This window comes from Anopheles coluzzii, chromosome 3 (assembly GCF_943734685.1).
Source record: "Anopheles coluzzii chromosome 3, AcolN3, whole genome shotgun sequence".
NCBI classification, from domain to species: Eukaryota; Metazoa; Arthropoda; class Insecta; order Diptera; family Culicidae; genus Anopheles; species Anopheles coluzzii.
The window spans coordinates 77,929,450-77,947,741 of record NC_064671.1 but is presented as its reverse complement, the minus strand read 5'-3'; the positions used below and the strand labels follow the sequence as shown (position 1 = coordinate 77,947,741).

Below are 18,292 nucleotides of genomic sequence, written 5' to 3'. Positions count from 1 at the left end.
TTCGGACGACTCCGGCTGACTCCAGGCGATCCCAGATGACTCCAGATGACCGCGGATGACTCTAAATGACTCCAGATAATTCTGTACGACTCCGGACGGAACTACCCGTTCCGATTTTGCCGGAGCCGCATCTGAGTCGTGGATGCGCTCCAAAGAGCACACCACTACCGATCAACGGCCTGCAATCAAATGGGGAAGCGAGCGAAGCCGTGAACATGACAGATAAACGATCAGTTCGAACCTTTCATCCGCGACGCAACACTGAACTGTCATTCATCCAAACAGCATTCAATGTTTACAAACAAACACCTCAGCTTTGCGGTGTGCAATGGCGGCAATTCCACGCGAAATAAATGAAGTCTGTCGGCTTTGCCTGTGCCGGGACGAGAATATTCTCTTTCCTGCGACCAAATTCATCGACTCCCAGCTGACCCTGGACGATGTGGAACGAGTAGCCGGTGTACGGGTAAGTGCCAATAGTAGGCACCGTTGGTGCTAAACTTCCTCCCATGAGCTTCTCTCACACATCCATTGCAGATCATGGAACAGGAAAGCATGCGCTGCGTGTTGTGTGTCGATTGTAACAACAAACTACGGCACATCAAAGCCTTTAAGGCCTCCTGCATCAGCAATGATGAGACGTTTAGAAAGTGGTTTACAGTGGCCGATAAAGATTGTTCGCGAGACGACACTCATCCACTGAAATTGAATGCTGTAGCGCAAGCATTCAACGGTGCGGCGCGCGAAACTGACCAGTGTAACGATTCGGCGAATGAGTTCGATGAGGCAACATTTTTCGACAACAACATTGTAGTCATCAAGGAAGAAGAAATTGACGACCAGGCGGTCAAATACATCGTTCAAGAAATGTATGAAGACATGGAAGTACTCACAGAAGATGTTGTTGACTTCGATGTTGATGATGATGATGAAGATGCTGAAGAATTTTCCGAGGACATGAAAACAGAAGGGAGCCAAACATCGATAGATGATTTCGTTACCAGCGATGATCCGGGCGAGGCGTCTGTACCGTACGAACCGTACGAACGGCAGCCAACAACGCCAAACGAAACTTCCGCACCAGCGATACCAGCGGACCATCAAACAGTAACTCCCGCCGCCAGTGAGGAAACGGGCAAGAAGAAGAATCCACAAAAGAAAACCCTTTGCCCGCTGTGCGGCAAATTAATACTCTCGCTAAAAGACCACATGTTGAGTCACACGGGGGAGAAAAAATACCGCTGCAAGTACTGCCCCAAGACCTGCGGTCGGAAAGGATCGCTGCGGCTGCACATGCAAGCCGTCCACCTGAAAAAGATTGTAAAGAGCTGTGAAATATGCGGCAAAGGCTTCACTTACGTGGAGTCGCACGAAGCGCACATGGTAAGTATTGGTGGCATTTGTGGAGTTTTGGGTGCGGCTGTCCTCATTATGTGGCTTACACTTTTTTTTTCAGCGTGCCAAACACGGCTTCGGTGAACCATTTGAATGTACCATATGCAACATTAAATTTCGCCATAAAGGCGGTTTACGGGGTCACAACAATCGCAAGCACAACGATGAAAGCAACTGTGAGTGCCCAACTTGTGGCATGAAATTTCTCGACAAGTAAGTGTCGTATGCTTTCATTGCATATTTATTTCTCTCTGGTCTAGTTTTGTCTTAGTCACTTATGGGTAAAACTATCGGTAAGATGACTGGATTATCCATAGTGGAATTAGAAGACCTTTAGAATTAGAAATCAGTCGACCCGACAAAGCTTATCTACGAGTACCACAGCACGAGAGGCCATTTGAACACATTATTTGTCTTTTATTTTCCTTTTTTTTAGGAAAGGATTACGAGCGCACAGCATAGTGCACTCGGACGAGCGACCGTTTGGCTGCCGCTATTGTCCAAAGATGTTCAAAACTGCTAAAACGCTGAAAAACCACGAAAATCTCCACCAAGGTGTAACATTTTCCTGTACGATGTGCGGAAAAAGCTATAAGCATCAATCGCTGCTATACGTGCACATGAAAAAATGTCATGACGAGGGTAAAAATGACAAATTGAAATTGGAAAATGAGTCTAACTGAAAAAGTAAGACAAACTACGCTATTAGTCCCATAGCACTCTGTATGTAAATGATAGGCGATTCTTTCACGTGAGTTGATGTATAAACTTTGCTTTGTAATTTCCATGCGATGTTAAATATGTTCATAGTGGGGAAGGGGCGGGAGATTAGCGGGATGTATAAATTTGGTGTGTAGTTTTTAAATCTAATAGCATTAGTTTCTATTTTGCCTACACTACTTTTGAAATTGGTTTTATATCACCCATCTAATGGACTAGCGATTCGTGATTTACTACTTTACCCATAACACTTCAATTAATGTTGCGTACCAGAGGGTTATAAGGGAGAAGTCAATCCTGGATAAGAGAGGCTCTAACAAAAGAGTAAACTGGATAAGCTAGCATAGGAACAATGCTCGGAACATTCATAATAGAGGGACGGGAATGAGAGAGAATCTTAAACTTACCCTCAAATTATGTTTAGTAATAATAACGAACTTTACCTGTTTTCACATATTTTGTTTATTTTTCCAATTTTGAAACGAAGCTTATGGTTTTCATTACTAAAATACCCGATTAAGCATACAAATCACTCTAATTTTCACTAAATATTTATAGTGTGTGATAAAAACAGGTTTAGATAGGTTTAGACAGGTTGAAGAAGGATATGAACCAAATGTGTGGAAGAAATAAAATTAAATGTATGAACTAGGAATATAGTATAAAGTGTTAAGTATACTATAGTATAAAAAGAAAGTATATTTACGTACTAAAATTAAGTACTGTATAAGAAATAAAATTACATGTGCTTTAAATTTCCCAATCTATTGAACCCCCTTCATTATCCAGGATTCATTGTACATGAGACCCTCGGCTACGAACCTCTCGAGATACAACGATTTGCAGAAATGAGATATTTCTCTAACCATTCCATCTTGTTTACGCCACAGTTTACCGTTGGTTCTTTTTTCGGTCCAAAAAATACAATCGTATATGGAGTGGGTACTGTTAATACAGCAATTATACAATATACGCTTTGTACGGAACCGATCGCAATAGCGTTCTAGTTCTAGCGATGCATTACTTCAATGTGAAACCATACAACAGTACAGAGGGAAGAGAAAAGCTCTACTTTGTGACTGACCACCAACAGATGGCGCCATCAGCTTTCTTCTACAGTAGAACGTCGATTATCCGGGCAGCTCGGGACCAAGGATAATGTATTTAGAAGGTTGATTTTTATCGCTTTTGCTGGGCGACATTTTGGGGGACAACTGTCACTCTCTGCATACAAATTTCATTACCCCGCACCAGCCCTCCCCGATTTTTATACCGGAGCCCACGGAAGAGATATGTCAAGTCGAGAAATGTCATTTTGCTCTGAACAACTTCACCTTGTCGTTTATAACACCTTGCTCGGGACCAGGCGGATGCCGGTTAATCGTTTTCCACGGATAATGGTCTAAGAAATGTCAAATTCATATAAAATTTTTAAAATTCACTGGTTTTATGCGAAAATCACATTAAAATAATCGATTAATCTCCAGTAAAATATTTTTTGAATTAATAACAATAGATTTAACAATTGTCTTTTATCAAAAATGCAGTCAAATAGTATCACTAGACACTAGATTGCTGCACAAAAAATGTTTTTGCTAACCGGTTCAACTTTTTCTACGTTCGCCACGACAGACCAACTGTCAAATTCATGCGCACGGTTAAGCCGCCTGCCGGTTAATCCGTCCACGGAAAATCGACGTTCTACTGTATTTTTAAAATGCATTAATCGTTTACCGTCTGCTAAACGAAGTCTTTCTATATTCCGTATAGGTAGAGAGCTTGAGCCGTTTAGAACCCGTTTAGTGATCTTTTAGTGGATTGGTGGCACTTGGGATGCGGGATCGGATGTGGTTTGATTCCGACCCAGGCCGTACCTCCGAGAACAATCACACTGTTTTGTGCTTGATAGTGTTGATATGATATCACTTGCAGCAATTCGCATAAAGATTATCAAATTGCTGTTTGCTACACCCATCGCCAGCAACATTGAATATTGTTATTTTATTTAATTATTTTATCTTCCTTATTTTATCCTATTTCACCAAACCTTGGAGACTCGTAGCATGTAGGGGTATAGGTCGAGCAACGCTTTACACTTTGACAGCTAAACGATCAGTTTCGGAAACTGCGCTCTGTCAATCATCCAAACAAAGTTCAATGTATACAAACAGCAGCGTCCAGCTTTGCGGTGCGAAATGGCGCTAATTACACGAGAAATAAATAAAGTTTGCCGACTTTGCTTAACCGAGGACGAAGTTATTCTGTTTCCCGCTGCGAAGCTGATCGACTCCACGCTGACCGTGGACGATATCGAGCGATTTACCGGTGTGCGGGTACGTACCGGGGGTATGATGCCCCATTTGTTTAGGCGCACTTGGTCCGATACTTGTCCTTTTTGTTTTGTAGATCTGCGAACAGGAACGATTGCCGTACGTCGTGTGCATCGATTGTAATAACAAGCTAAGGAAGTTCATCGCCTATCGTGCTTTCTGCACAAACAATGATGTTCGGTTTAGGAAATGGTTTGCGGTAACTCTTTCGGACGATTTGAGCGACCCGGATCGGACTAGTTCATCGCTCAAAGCCCTCATAAAGGAGGAATTGACCGCTGATCAACGCGAAGCCAGCAAACGTTACAGTCCTATCGACGATTGTAACGATCAGGCGTTCGATAGTAAGCAGAAAGTTCAAGAAATTGAACAGGGCGAACAAAGGATAGAAGATGCTACTGCCCTAGAGGGTACGGATAATATCGCCATAGATGATGAGGATCTGGGTCTTGAGCAGGTACTTTTGAGCGATAAGTTGACGCCTGATCCATTCGAGACAAACAATACCCTGCCATCCACCCACCAAAGCGAGCAGCAACGGAAGCAACGGCGAAGGGTTACAGCATCGCCCGCTGCTAAAGACAAACACGCCACACGGGACAGCCAGGAGCAGGACAGCAAAAAGCATGTACCGGCCAAGCAGCTGTGCCCGCTGTGTGGCAAACTGGTGCACTCCATGGCAGACCACATGCTGTCCCATACGAAGGAACCGAAGTTTTCCTGCCAGCACTGCCCGATGACGTGCAGCCGCAAATCGTACCTCAAGCTGCACGTGGACGCCGTGCACAAGAAGCGCATCATAAAGAGCTGCGAAATGTGCGACAAAGGCTTCAGCTATATCGAATCTTATGAGGCTCATATGGTAAGTGTTGCAGTCAATGCCTGCCCGTCCGTGGTGTTAACGTTTGTTTTTCGCTTCTTCTTTTTTTCCAGCGATCGAAGCACAACTACGGAGAATCGTTTGAATGTACCATATGCAACATTAAATTTCGCCATAAAGGCGGATTGCGGGGTCACAACAATCGCAAGCACAACGATCAAACCAACTGCTCCTGTGACATTTGTGGCATGAAGTTTCAGGACAAGTATAACAGCTCAACCTATTCTACTCACTTGTTAGCACCTTTTAGCTGACCTCCTGTTGCTTCTTTTTCTCTTACAGGAGAGGGTTACGCGCTCATGGTAGGGTACATTCGGACGAGAAACCCTTTGCCTGCCAGTTCTGCCCGAAGCGCTTCAAGAGTCCAAACGCGCACAGAACGCACGAGCTGATCCACAAGGGCGTTGTATTTCCGTGCACGATGTGCGATAAAACGTACACGTACAAATCGTTGCTCAATATGCACGTGAAAAAATGTCACATCAAGCAGGAGGAGAGTGCGGAAAATTAACTCCAGAGGTTTTGTTTTTCCGGAGTGGTATGACTCCATGTGAATAATAGAAAGGATGTGAATTTTTATTTTAGTGGAATATTGTTAAATGTTTGGCAAAACTCTGAGATGCGTTGAAGTATTTTCCACGTAACGCCCGTAATGCAAAATGCCAAGACAAACCGTTTTATCAATAAACAAACGCCAATAATGAAAGTGAAAATGAAAGCAAAGTTATGCTTTTTTGTTCAATTTTCTTTTCAACTCAAAATTGTTATCCACCAAACGAAGCGGATGATAGCGTTTATGCTTGGCCCTTGAAATACAGGGTTATTCGTGTCAATTTTCAATGTCTACAACATTTTTCATCGATTGTGAGTTGTTTTTCAACAGTTATCACTTGATGTTGTACAGTCAATTCAATAGTTGAACGCTTTTTAGTTGGCATGCTTTTCAGTTGAACGCTTTCAGTTGAAGTTCAACCAGTGAGATCGGACTGTATTTGCATCACAATAATGTTACAGTTCTTCCACATGATTTTCAACACGTCTCAAGTTGGTACAGGGTTTTCCATGTCGCTTTCAAATGTAAACATTGTTATTCATCGCGTGCAAGATGTTAATCCACATCAATCTGATATGTAATTTCCATCATCATAATTTTCAATATCTTCAACATGATTTTCAACACGACTCAAGCTGGATTGAGCCATACAGTGCTTTGTTATGTGTTTACAATCATGTGTTGGAACTGAATTTCATTTTGAAGCTAATACAGTAGGTGACCGCTAACTGAGAGGTAAACAAGCTCCAGTTAACGAACAATGTTCGCTAACTGGAGTGACGTTTCTATGGATTGATTGTTTTGATCGGTGTTGACTGGAATAAACATACCAAACTTTTTTTCATTTATTATTGATATAAAGTATAGTAATTCGTGTAATAACATAAACTAATAGCAAACGTAGGCAAGAGATCCTAAATTTGTTTGAAAAATGCACATTTGCGACAAATTTCTCTTCATGAGATTCCGGATGTTTCATGTTTTGACGTTTAAGTGTTCGTTAACTGAGAATCACTCCAGTTAGCGAACCTCCAGTTAAAACACATCCAGTTAGCGGTCACCTACTGTATACCATTTGATAGCTGTTGAAAAACATCGTGGAGGCGGTGAATAATGATTTGCACGATCGAAAGTAACTTAAAACCCTGTAAGGTCCGGTAAACAAATCCAACCCCGAGACAGACACGTGCTAAAAGTGTCAGATTCGTTGGACTAATTCCGCCAGCCAAACGAATTTTCCCGGTGCCGCGATATTTTACTTAAGTTCTTCATAATCAATAATTTTTTTAAATAATCCAGAATAGTTATTCAAATAATGACTCCTTGCGAATAGCACGTGTAAACGTGGCTAAATCGCCCAACTGTCAAATTGCTACGATTTTTTAATGCGATTTTGAATATTGTTGATAAACAAACCATCTTCACTGCAAACAGGGTTTTGATTCCGTCGCATCGAGATGGCGATAATTTTACGCAATATCAGCAACATTTGTCGACTTTGTCTAAACGACGACGAGGTACTGTTTCCCGCCACGAATATCCTAGATTCAGGACTAACCAGCGAAGATGTGGAGCGGTGCACCGGAATTCAGGTTTGCGGCTGGCTCCTTCCATTTTAGCTATCGCATAATCGCTCGTTTTGTTGTGTTTTACTCCAGCTATTTGACGAGTCCAACATTTTCTACGCGGTTTGCATCGAATGCCACAACAAGGTGCAAAAGTTTACCGCGTATCGAAGCTGCTGCATGAACAACGATGTGCGATTTCGTCGCCTGTATCCGATGATATTCGAAAAGCTGGTCTGGGACGAAGAAACGGGCCCGGAGGAGTGTTTGAAAGCGGACACCGTTGACCATAGCTACTGTGTGGAGACGTATGAAAATCCACCGGAAGAGGAAAGCGTACCGGAAGAGGAAAGCGTAACGGGAGAGGAAAGCGCTGCACCAGTTGATCTGCCGGAAGAAATTGATCCAGAATATGAAGAGCTGGTAGAGCTGTATGCGGCTGACGACACCAAAGTTGATGTTGATGTTGACATTATAGAAGAGATCGTACTCGAAACGAACGCCGACGTCGAAATCATCCCTCAAGAGAGCGGCGAAGAAACATTCTTGCCAGAGTTGCCTCCGGTGCAGGAAGCGACGGTGGAGGAAGCGCATCTTCAGGAAGACAGCGCATGTGTAATCGAGTCAAATGCATGCTTACAGGGAGTAGTAGAATTCAGCGAACCTAGCCAACAGCAGCACGCCACAGACGAGCCGCAGATTGCACAACAAAGCCCTGAAGAGGAGAGTGATTACGAGTGGATGGAAGAACCGAAGGCGGCTGAAGAAAGCACTGCCAAGGGTGCCAAAGGAAGCAGACCCAAACAGCAGCTTTGTACGCTGTGCGGGAAGCTGGTTAGCTATCTGCGGGATCACATGATAACGCACACGAAGGAACAGAAGTACGCGTGCGACCGGTGCCCGTTCGTATCGAGCCGCAAAGCGAATTTAAAAACGCACGTGCAAAACGTACACTTCAAGCGCGTGATAAGGAGGTGTGAAAAATGTGACCGCGGTTTCAGCTACGTCGACTCGTACAACGCTCACATGGTTTGTGTTGCAATTCAATGCGATTTTTGCCTGTCCATTCGCACAGGGAATTCTTACATTGTTTTTTCCTCTCACCGTTTTAGCGCGCCAAACACAACCTGGGAGAGTACTTTGAGTGTAAAATTTGTTCGAAGAAATTTCGCCACCGTGGCGGCCTGAATGGCCACCTGAATCGCAAGCACAACGAGGAGAGCAACTGTACCTGTCCGGTTTGTGGATTCGTGTGCCAGGACAAGTAAGTTATATGAAGGGAAAATTAACTATCTGTACATCATTTCTAATCGATGCTGCTTCCACCCATCAGAAAAGGGCTGAAGGACCATAGCAGAGTGCATTCCAACGAGAAGCCGTTTGTGTGCCGGCACTGTCCGAAGGCTTTCAAGAGCACGTACGCACGCCGAACGCACGAGCTCATCCACAAGGGTGTTGTTTTTTCGTGCACGGTGTGCGAAAAATCCTATCGCTACAAATCGCAGCTAGTGCTGCATTCGAAAAAACACAACGCGCAGCCAAATACGCAGCAGCAAGAAAATGAGCGATAACTGGTGGTAAAACATTAATATAGGAAATAGATCAAATGTCCCTCTTTTGTTATGAATTAAAAAAAAATATTTTTGGTTTTGTACATTTATCTAAAATTTACAGTGGAGCGCCAAAAACACTTTAATTCATGACAAATATTCTCATAGGAAAATCATGAAGTAAATAAAAACTGGATTATTTTTGACAAAATATAAAACAAATTAACAAAAATTAGGAACTCGTGATTTAATAAATCCTTTGGATCATTATCCGTTTTACTCGCATATCCAGGCGAGGTCAATTCCTGATGAGCCCTGATAAACGACGCTCCACTGTATTAAGGCTGGAAATCAAGAGGTTCGACTTACGCGGGAATTCGAGATACGTGCGGTATTTTGCAGCCGTTTTCGGTCCCCATTGACCGTGTATCTCGGGATCCGCCTGTATCATTGGACCCAAACGCCTATTCTTATGGAGAGGCGGAAACCGACTCCGATTCCGAAACCGATTCCGATTCCGGAGTCGATTCAATAAACTGATTCCGGACCTACTATCCGGAATCGATTCCAGAAAGCTTCGCAGCTATTCCGGAATCGATTCCGACGAAAGCTTCTTTCATTCCCATCACTATTCCGTATGCATGATCAGCAGGCTCGTCGAATCACAGCTTAGCAAATTGGAGCTGTCAAACGATGTAAACAAACAAAGTGCAGCAATCAATCCTCGATGGAGCAATTCGAAGAAGCCAGCACGAAAACCTAGTTTATCCGTTGTCTTCCGAAATGGATTCAATTTTAGATGAAGTTCTCTGTGTTTGTCGGCTATGTCTGTGCGAAGGTGAGGGTGTGTTGGTTCCGGTCAGTAAAATACTCGATCTTACCTTAACGGTGGACGATATCGAACGATGCACCGGAGTAAAGGTTGGTAGCACCAGTAGCTTTCCCCTCTTGGAACCCGGTTTCCGGTTTTCATGTCACCGTTTTTCCGTTTTCCAGATAGCGAAGGAAAACAGCATTCCGTATTCTGTTTGTGAAGATTGCCACAGCAAACTGACACTCTTTACCACCTTTCGTACCTTCTGCCTATCCAATGATGCCCTATTTCGAGAACTGTTTGCAGCGATATTTGCAAATGTTCCATCGGACGAAGAACAGTCGCTGCAGGAAATGGACAGTAACGACAAGACACGGCCTGCAATGGGTGACCACATCGGGTATATTGCAACATACGAGGGACCAACGTTCCAGAGCAAGATAGCGAAGGTGGAATATCTCGAGCAGGACGACAGTTCATCGGACTGCAGCAGCTTGAAGGGGCAAGATAATTCAGACGAAGAGGATAATTTAGCCATCGTCGTGGAAGGCAATGAATCTTACGGGGAGCATCCACAGGGTCGCAGCGTATCCCCGGACAGAGAAGCTAGTGAACAGGAAAATGAAGAAAAGGCTTCCGTTACGGACTGTGGACGCGGGGTGGACAGCGTCGGAAGTGCTTCTGACATAGAGGACAACGATGAGGAGAACGAGCGAACCCAAAAGAATGCTCTCCAGGATAAGAACTCCCGCCGGCAGCTGTGCCCGATGTGCGGTAAGCTGGTGTACGACCTTCCGGTCCATATAGTATCGCACACGAAGGAGCGCAAGCACGTCTGTCCCCATTGTTCCATGGCTTATGGGCGCAAAACGTACCTGAAGATGCACGTGGAAGCGGTGCACCTGAAAAAGGTGGTCAAAACGTGCGAAATGTGCAATCGCGGCTTTACGCAACGAACAGGCTACGAAGCACACATGGTAATTGTTCTGGTGCATCAGCTTTCCTTTATTCTTTTAATCGATTTTCGTATTTAATTTTTTTTCATGCTCCCTGGCAGCGGGCACAGCACAACATCGGCAAATGGTACGAATGCAAACTGTGCGATATGCAGTTCCGGCATCCGGGTGGCTTGCGGGAGCATAATAATCGCAAGCACAACGAAAAATCCAACTGCTCGTGCCCGACCTGTGGCATGGAGTTTCAAAGCAAGTGAGTAGGGGAAGAGTGGAATATTTAAATGCAATTATTGATCAAAGCTGTTACCCTGAATTTTACATTGCAGAGTTGGGCTGAAAAATCACAGCAGAGTGCACTCCGTGGTGCAGATGTTTGCGTGCAAGCACTGCCCGAAACGGTTCAAAAGTCCCAACGCGCACAAGCAACACGAGCTTACCCATTTGGGCGTTACCTTTCCCTGCCCGGTGTGTGCGAAAACGTACCGGTACAGTCAAAACCTTACGGTTCATATGCGAAAGCACAAAACCAAAGATAGTTTATAGCCGGTGGTGCAGGATGATGGGGAACCTTTTGAGCGATATAAACTCTAACGAAACTGAAGCTCTCCTTGGGATACTGAAGGTACGAACCATGATGTGAACTACGTAGGGGTTGGGGAACCTCGTAACTCTTCTGCATATTCGTCATGGATATTCGAGCGACATCAGCTTCTTGTCTGTCTCTACCATTGGATGCGATAAGCGTATATCAGCCCTGAGGCTGCATAAGGAGTTCAGGTGTACCAGAGACTAGGTCCTCAGCTGCCAGTAGTCCGTAAACGAATTACACATCTACCCTTGTTGAGCGATGAAAATAGAAGAAATGTGATATTTCTAAATTTCACTAATTGCGATTGTTTAACAGTTTTGCTTCATTTTACGATCTCTCGATCAGCAAGGATGCAAAAAGTGTGAATTCTTCCGCCATAATAGACCAAGAACATGAGAATAATTTTTAATAAGTTGACTAAGAAGGAGATTTGAATAAAAATATCGACTACATAAAGTAACAACACTGAAGTTCACAATAAACAAATTATTTTTGTTGTGTTCTAAATTGCCATAAACGATGCCATAATAACGGACCGTTTAAAAATTGAATGTAAAGCTGTCAACAACCAAAATTTGACAGGCAGAAATATTGATGGCTCTTCACAAATGTTTACAAACAAACGATATTTGCCGTCCTCGCGTAGAAATGGCCAGTTTTGTGCGTGTAATTGATAAAATTTGTAGACTCTGCTTATCGGAAAATGAAGCAATTCTACTGCCAACATCACAGGTCATCGATTCAACACTGACCGTCGATGATATTGAGCGATGTACCGGCGTACGGGTAGGTGTGGTGATGGTGAGATTCTACTTCTCTTGTTCCCCATCGTTCTAACGGTCTTTCTTCCTTTTGCTCGTTAAGGTGGAAGAGGAACACGTAACGTACGTGATTTGTGAACCGTGCCACAAAAAGCTGCAAAAATTTACCGCCTACCGTTACTTCTGCTTAAGCAATGACGAGCGCTTCCGGGAACTGTTTTCAGCGCTGTGCGCAAGTGAGCGAGATTCGGAGGCTAAACTACCCAGCGCGACGTTCGAACACAGCTACTTCCGAATGGACGATGACAGTGAGTACGTAATTACCTACGCCAAACCCACGGATGATGGTTATGAAGAAGCAATCGAGGCGTTTGGGCTCGATGAACATCGAGAGCCGGAAGAGCATGTTGAAATACTCGAACCAACGGAGCAGCAGATCAGCGACGAGGGATGGAACTGGTGGTCCGCCACTACACCACCATTACCGTCTGAAGCCGAACTTTCCACAGAGGAGCTGGAAGAGATTAAGCCTCCGGAGAAACCAAAGAAACCACGGAAACCGTACGTGCGACGGGCGACGGTAGGTAAGGAGCAGGATAGTTCGGTGAAAAAACCACGGGTGTATAAGAAGCGACCAAATCGAAACAAGCTGCCCAAGAAGCTGTGCACGGTGTGTGGTAAGTTTGTGGCCAACTTGAACCATCACCTCCTATCGCACACTAACGAGCGAAGGTTCGCCTGCACATACTGTCCGGGGACGTTCAGTCGCAGCTCGTTATTGAAGGTGCACGTAGAAGCGGTACATCTGAAGAAGACGGCCAAGACCTGCGAGCTGTGCGATAGGAGCTTTACGCACAAATCCAGCTACACGATCCACATGGTAAGCAATTTGGGATTAATGTTAGCACGCTCTTCCATCGCTGAACATAAAGGAGTTTGGGTAAAACACAACTATACTCGATGATCGATGGGATCGGAATAATATTTTATTATATTGTTAATCTAGCAATCGCATAGTTGACAAAATGCAAAGGCAGACCGCAGTAGTCTGTAATAGCATGCACCAATTGTTGTAATACAACTTTCAGTAAGAACGGAGGTCTTTAGGTTATGGGCCCAGACAAGCAGAAAGAAGTGGCGGTTCATGGAATCTCGCATTTTTCTGAACAGGCTACGACACCTAGAAGTTTAGGGTCGAAGAGTAATTGAAAGCATCGTAGGTAGGCTGTTCCAGCAGATGATCTAGTGAAGTGGCCATATTCGAGGAAATGGACGCCATCGTTGCTGGTGAGTTTCATCTCGGATGAGTACTTGGAATGTATACAAGAGTAGACCACGGTGAAAGAAATGTGGAACGTTCTTGAACATACATTCGCCAAGAAGTCCTCGGAAAGGCAGATAGTTACACAAAATCAGATTGCACACCTTCAATAATTTGAGGATCTGGTTCGGCAGCTTCGAGTAGCTGGATTGAAGCAAGAAGAAAGCGATGTCTGCTCTGCATTTAGCTTAAGCCTTCCGGAGTCATACGATCCCCTGATGACTGCATTGGAAAACCTTCCCGAATCTCAATTAACTTATGAGTTAATGAAGACCCGGTTGCTAGACCCAGGGCGTGAAAACTTTAAATCAACCAGTGTACATTAACGTACCAAAGAATCCTCTTGAGGGAGAGTCCCTCTTGGCCAAGAAAACCGGTGTCGTTAGTGGCATGAGCAACCGTGGTATTCTCATGAGCGCATTCTCATAGCGGAAGTGAAGCGTTCTGACCAGCATCGTTATCTTGGTCGCATCAATGAAGGAGGTTTGTTCATCAATTAGGTGCGTGAGAACGTTGACATTGGTGTGAATTATATATCGTTTTTGCTCGTGATAAAGAGAAGTTGATCGTACCGTTAATGTACAACCAAAAGTATATCGATGCCGGCAGGAAGGAGACTCCTATTGAACAACACGTCAGACAGAACTTCTTGGCGGAATCGTTCACTTACTACGTAGTGCAGTCGTGGCTGACCAAGACACAAACAGCAAGTAGCGGATAAGTTCCTTAATAAGCAGCACAGCATCTGATAGAAGATCGAAAATTTTACGGAGGACAACAAGAAGATGATGAACTTTGACGAGAATCTGACGTCCAGGAACCCGCAGTACATGATCTTATGAATCTTCAGTGATGAATTGATTCGAATCTCGAATCGAATCTTCAAAGATTTATGAATCTCTTAAAGAATCTCTAAGGATTCATGTATCACCAAGGATTCGAAGATTCGTGAATCTATAAGATTCATAAATTCAATAAAATTCATATATCTCCAGAGGATCATGAATCTATCGAAATATTGAATTTGCGCGATCTCAACTAACGACATGCCCGTCGTGGGTTCATCCGTCTTCCCGTAGCCCCCTAGCATGGACCGTCTCCCCGTAGCAAAACAAATTATCCGGCTGCGTGTTATATGCCAAGATGTCCCGAAAGCCTCTAAAGACTGGTATGACCACGTAGGCTGTTACGCCATGAAGAAGAACAATGAAAAGCTCAAGTTCTATGAATGATTGGAGTTTTATGAATTCCGCGAATTTCAGGAATCCCTAGCGATTCGTGAATCTTTCAAGATATATTAATCTTTCAAGATTGATGAATCTTTGGTGATCCATGAATCATTGGAGATCCATGAATCTTTGGAGATTGATGAATCTGTGAGATTTATGAATCTTTGAAAACGAAGATTTATATTATTATTATTATTATTATTATTATTTATTAATCTTCAACGGGCCGTATGGCCTAATTAAGATGTAACAGTTCAATAAAAAAAATACATAGCAAAAACAAGATTTGCATCGCAATTCACTGCGGCCACGGCAAAAGCCGGAGACGTTCCTTGAAGCACTGAGTTGAGATGTCGAAGTCGAAGCAATCCGAGACAGTGTTGAAGACAGCCGACATGCGGAACATAGGGTCTGACCGACCAGCACTGGAACGGGGTTGAGCGAGCCGTAGAGTTTCTCTAGACCTAAGTGTTCGGGATGGTGCATAGATATTCATTGAATCATTTGAAAGATTAATTTAGAATCATGAATCGGAATTAGATGTACCCAACACTACACCAGTTGTAGAAGAACTGGCAGGAACACCTCGCAGGATTTGAACTATTAGCTGTTCAATCGCTACGCGTGCCAGACCAAGATACTTCTGGGTCAGCGCTGGTCAATCGTGCGCCTGTTCAGCTGAAGCAGGACGAAGTACCACGTTGGAGAGGAACAATGAAAAAATCAACACGACCGTCTTTGTGGTCGATCAAATGACGAACAAGGCAGCCGTTTGATAATTATCAAGAAGCAGTTGTTGTAGGCGATTGGTAATCAGTAGCTAGTTTTTCTTCAAGGCATGGCTTGAAACTGTTGAACAAGATCGGAGTTTGCGATTGAGAGGGGGTATTGTAGATCTAGCAATCGCGTAGCCAGAAACAACGGACCTCTTTATATTATAAACTAATTCTATATCAAGGTTAGATCAATGATTACTTTGATAATCCAACTGATTTTTTTTTTTTTTATATTCCGTTCTGTAAGCGAGCTGCACATAATATTGGCGATTGGTACGAATGCAAGCTTTGCGATCTGAAATTTCGCCATCCGGGAAGCTTGCGGGACCACAACAATCGCAAGCACAATGTGGCGAGCAACTGCGAATGCACAATCTGCGGCATGATGTTTGAGGATAGGTAAGAAGGAATTTTAGTAATATTGTGGGGAACGTTGCTAATGATCGTCTTTTTCTGTTCTTGTTTTGTAGCTACGGATTGAAGAAACATGGCCGAGTGCACTCGAACGAGCAACCGTTTGCGTGTCGCTACTGTCCGAAGCGTTTCAAGAGCCCGAACGCGCACCGGGCACACGAGCTGATCCACCAGGGTGTCGTGTTCACGTGTGAGTACTGTAAGAAAACCTATCGGTACAAATCGCTGCTCAATATGCATGTGAAAAAAGAGCACAAGAAGCAGGTGGCCGAAAGCGAAACAAAAAATGATTAGATTCATTTAGGCAGAAAAGAGCAGGAAGAAACGACACAAGCAGGGAAAGAGTGGTAAAGGGACGCAGCTACACCCTGTTAAATGTCCTCTGCGGCTAGTAGCTTTCAAAGGAGGTTATGATAAAACGCATCAGCTAATTATTGAACGGTGGAAATAGAATGCATGTGATATTTCTAATTCAAGGCTTCAGTGCTATATCACTTTCCCGATGTCTCCATCAGCAGGAATGCAAAACCACGCGCCAATTCTTCCGCCATATTAGACCAAGACCATGAGAGTAATTTTAATAGGATAACTAATAAGGAGATTTGAATAAAAATATCGCCTACATAAAGTATTGTGCGTGTAATTGATAAAATTTGTAGACTCTGCTTATCGGAAAATGAAGCAATTCTACTGCCAACATCACAGGTCATCGATTCAACACTGACCGTCGATGATATTGAGCGATGTACCGGCGTACGGGTAGGTGTGGTGATGGTGAGATTCTACTTCTCTTGTTCCCCATCGTTCTAACGGTCTTTCTTCCTTTTGCTCGTTAAGGTGGAGGAGGAAAACGTGTCGTACGTGATATGCGAACCGTGCCACAACAAGCTGCAAAAATTTACCGCCTACCGTTACTTCTGCTTAAGCAATGACGAGCGCTTCCGGGAACTGTTTTCAGCGCTGTGCGCAAGTGAGCGAGATTCGGATGCTAAACCACCCAGTGCGATGTCCGAACACAGCTACTTCCGAATGGATGATGAAAGTGAGTACGTGATTACCTACGCCAAACCCTCGGATGATGGTTATGAAGAAGCAATCGAGGCGTTTGGGCTCGATGAACATCTAGAGCCGGAAGAGCATGTTGAAATACTCGAACCAACGGAGCGGCAGAACAGTGACGAGGGATTGGACTGGTGGTCCGCCACTACACCACCATCACCGTCCGAAGCCGAACCTTTCACAGAGGAGCTGGAAGAGATTGAGCCTCCGGTGAAACCAAAGAAACCACGGAAACCGTACGTGCGACGGGCGACGATTGGTAAAGAGCAGGATAGTTCGATGAAAAAACCACGGGTGTATAAGAAGCGACCAAATCGAAACAAGCTGCCCAAGAAGCTGTGCACGGTGTGTGGTAAGTTTGTGGCCCACTTGAACCATCACCTTCTATCGCACACAAAGGAACGAAGGTTCCCTTGCACATACTGTCCGAGGGTTTTCAGTCGCAGCTCGTTATTGAAGGTGCACGTAGAAACGGTACATCTGAAGAAGACGGCCAAGAGCTGTGAGCTGTGCGATAGGAGCTTTTCGTACAAATCCAGCTACACGATCCACATGGTAAGCAGCTGGGGACTGTTGTTAGCTTGGCATGGCATTCCATCGCTGAACACATGTTTTTTTTTCTATTTTCATATTCCGTTCTGTAAGCGAGCTGCACATGATATTGGCGAATGGTACGAATGCAAGCTTTGCGATCTTAAGTTTCGGCATCCGGGAGGCTTGCGGGGTCACAACAATCGCAAGCACAATGTGGCGAGCAACTGCGAATGCACAATCTGTGGCATGATCTTTCAGGACAAGTGAGATGGGATTTGGATGAGATTGTCAGGAGCGTTGCTAATAACCTTTTTCTCTTGTTCTTTCGTAGTATTGGACTGAAGAAACATGGCCGAGTGCACTCGAACGAACAACCGTTTGCGTGTCGCTACTGTCCGAAGCGTTTCAAAAGCCCGAACGCTCACCGGGCACACGAGCTGATCCACCAGGGTGTTGTGTTCACGTGTGAGTACTGTGAGAAAACCTACCGGTACAAATCGCTGCTCAATATGCATGTGAAAAAAGAGCACAAGAAGCAGGTGGCGAAAAGCGAGAGAAAAAAAGCTTTGGCCAACACACAATCGTAAGATAAGTTAAATTAAAAATTACCATAATGCTGTTAAAGCATTGCGCAGTACGCTCATTTACTGTTTATGAATGTTGATGTGAATTTCTCTATGACTAAATTAATAATATATCAATTAATTTCTATTGGGAATGTCCAATATGCATCCAGTATCCAATAATATATACTGAATATCCAATTATTTGTTTGTTGCCATTTTTTGAATATTCGAGTTTCATCGATGCCGTTCCTCTCAGATATCGCATAGGATGTTTTACAGC

General features: G+C 44.0%; 4 protein-coding genes across 4 annotated transcripts; all 4 read left to right on the top strand.

The window, feature by feature from the left end:
* The first annotated feature begins 269 nt into the window (after positions 1–269).
* LOC120959090 (zinc finger protein 54-like) lies at positions 270–18,157 on the top strand. Its single transcript, XM_049609007.1, has 8 exons — positions 270–466; positions 538–1,383; positions 1,457–1,608; positions 1,832–2,077; positions 4,232–4,448; positions 4,522–5,307; positions 5,379–5,530; positions 17,778–18,157. Exons 1-8 carry the CDS (start codon positions 329–331, stop codon positions 18,031–18,033), a joined length of 2,793 nt encoding a protein of 930 aa, XP_049464964.1. The 5' UTR covers positions 270–328; the 3' UTR covers positions 18,034–18,157.
* LOC125907221 (zinc finger protein 84-like) lies at positions 7,264–9,050 on the top strand. Its single transcript, XM_049608287.1, has 4 exons — positions 7,264–7,470; positions 7,537–8,472; positions 8,556–8,707; positions 8,777–9,050. Exons 1-4 carry the CDS (start codon positions 7,336–7,338, stop codon positions 9,012–9,014), a joined length of 1,461 nt encoding a protein of 486 aa, XP_049464244.1. The 5' UTR covers positions 7,264–7,335; the 3' UTR covers positions 9,015–9,050.
* Positions 9,702–11,650, top strand: LOC120957113 (zinc finger protein 333-like). Its single transcript, XM_040379122.2, has 4 exons — positions 9,702–9,914; positions 9,990–10,784; positions 10,865–11,016; positions 11,090–11,650. Exons 1-4 carry the CDS (start codon positions 9,777–9,779, stop codon positions 11,304–11,306), a joined length of 1,302 nt encoding a protein of 433 aa, XP_040235056.2. The 5' UTR covers positions 9,702–9,776; the 3' UTR covers positions 11,307–11,650.
* On the top strand, positions 11,840–16,482 carry LOC125907222 (zinc finger protein 668-like). Its single transcript, XM_049608288.1, has 4 exons — positions 11,840–12,138; positions 12,217–12,993; positions 15,687–15,838; positions 15,910–16,482. The coding sequence occupies exons 1-4, from the start codon at positions 11,947–11,949 to the stop codon at positions 16,145–16,147; spliced, it is 1,359 nt and encodes a 452-aa protein (XP_049464245.1). The 5' UTR covers positions 11,840–11,946; the 3' UTR covers positions 16,148–16,482.
* Positions 18,158–18,292: the final 135 nt, after the last annotated feature.

Coding starts and splice junctions, on each gene's coding strand:
- LOC120959090 (XM_049609007.1), top strand. CDS start 329: ATGGCGGCAATTCCACGCGAAATAAATGAAGTCTGTCGGCTTTGCCTG. Junction 2,078..4,231: donor TTGGAAAATGAGTCTAACTG/AAAAAGTAAGAC, acceptor CTAAACGATCAG/TTTCGGAAACTGCGCTCTGT. Junction 5,531..17,777: donor GGCATGAAGTTTCAGGACAA/GTATAACAGCTC, acceptor GTTCTTTCGTAG/TATTGGACTGAAGAAACATG.
- LOC125907221 (XM_049608287.1), top strand. CDS start 7,336: ATGGCGATAATTTTACGCAATATCAGCAACATTTGTCGACTTTGTCTA. Junction 8,473..8,555: donor ACTCGTACAACGCTCACATG/GTTTGTGTTGCA, acceptor TCACCGTTTTAG/CGCGCCAAACACAACCTGGG. Junction 8,708..8,776: donor GGATTCGTGTGCCAGGACAA/GTAAGTTATATG, acceptor TCCACCCATCAG/AAAAGGGCTGAAGGACCATA.
- LOC120957113 (XM_040379122.2), top strand. CDS start 9,777: ATGGATTCAATTTTAGATGAAGTTCTCTGTGTTTGTCGGCTATGTCTG. Junction 10,785..10,864: donor CAGGCTACGAAGCACACATG/GTAATTGTTCTG, acceptor GCTCCCTGGCAG/CGGGCACAGCACAACATCGG. Junction 11,017..11,089: donor GGCATGGAGTTTCAAAGCAA/GTGAGTAGGGGA, acceptor TTTACATTGCAG/AGTTGGGCTGAAAAATCACA.
- LOC125907222 (XM_049608288.1), top strand. CDS start 11,947: ATGGCTCTTCACAAATGTTTACAAACAAACGATATTTGCCGTCCTCGC. Junction 12,139..12,216: donor AGCGATGTACCGGCGTACGG/GTAGGTGTGGTG, acceptor TTGCTCGTTAAG/GTGGAAGAGGAACACGTAAC. Junction 12,994..15,686: donor CCAGCTACACGATCCACATG/GTAAGCAATTTG, acceptor CCGTTCTGTAAG/CGAGCTGCACATAATATTGG.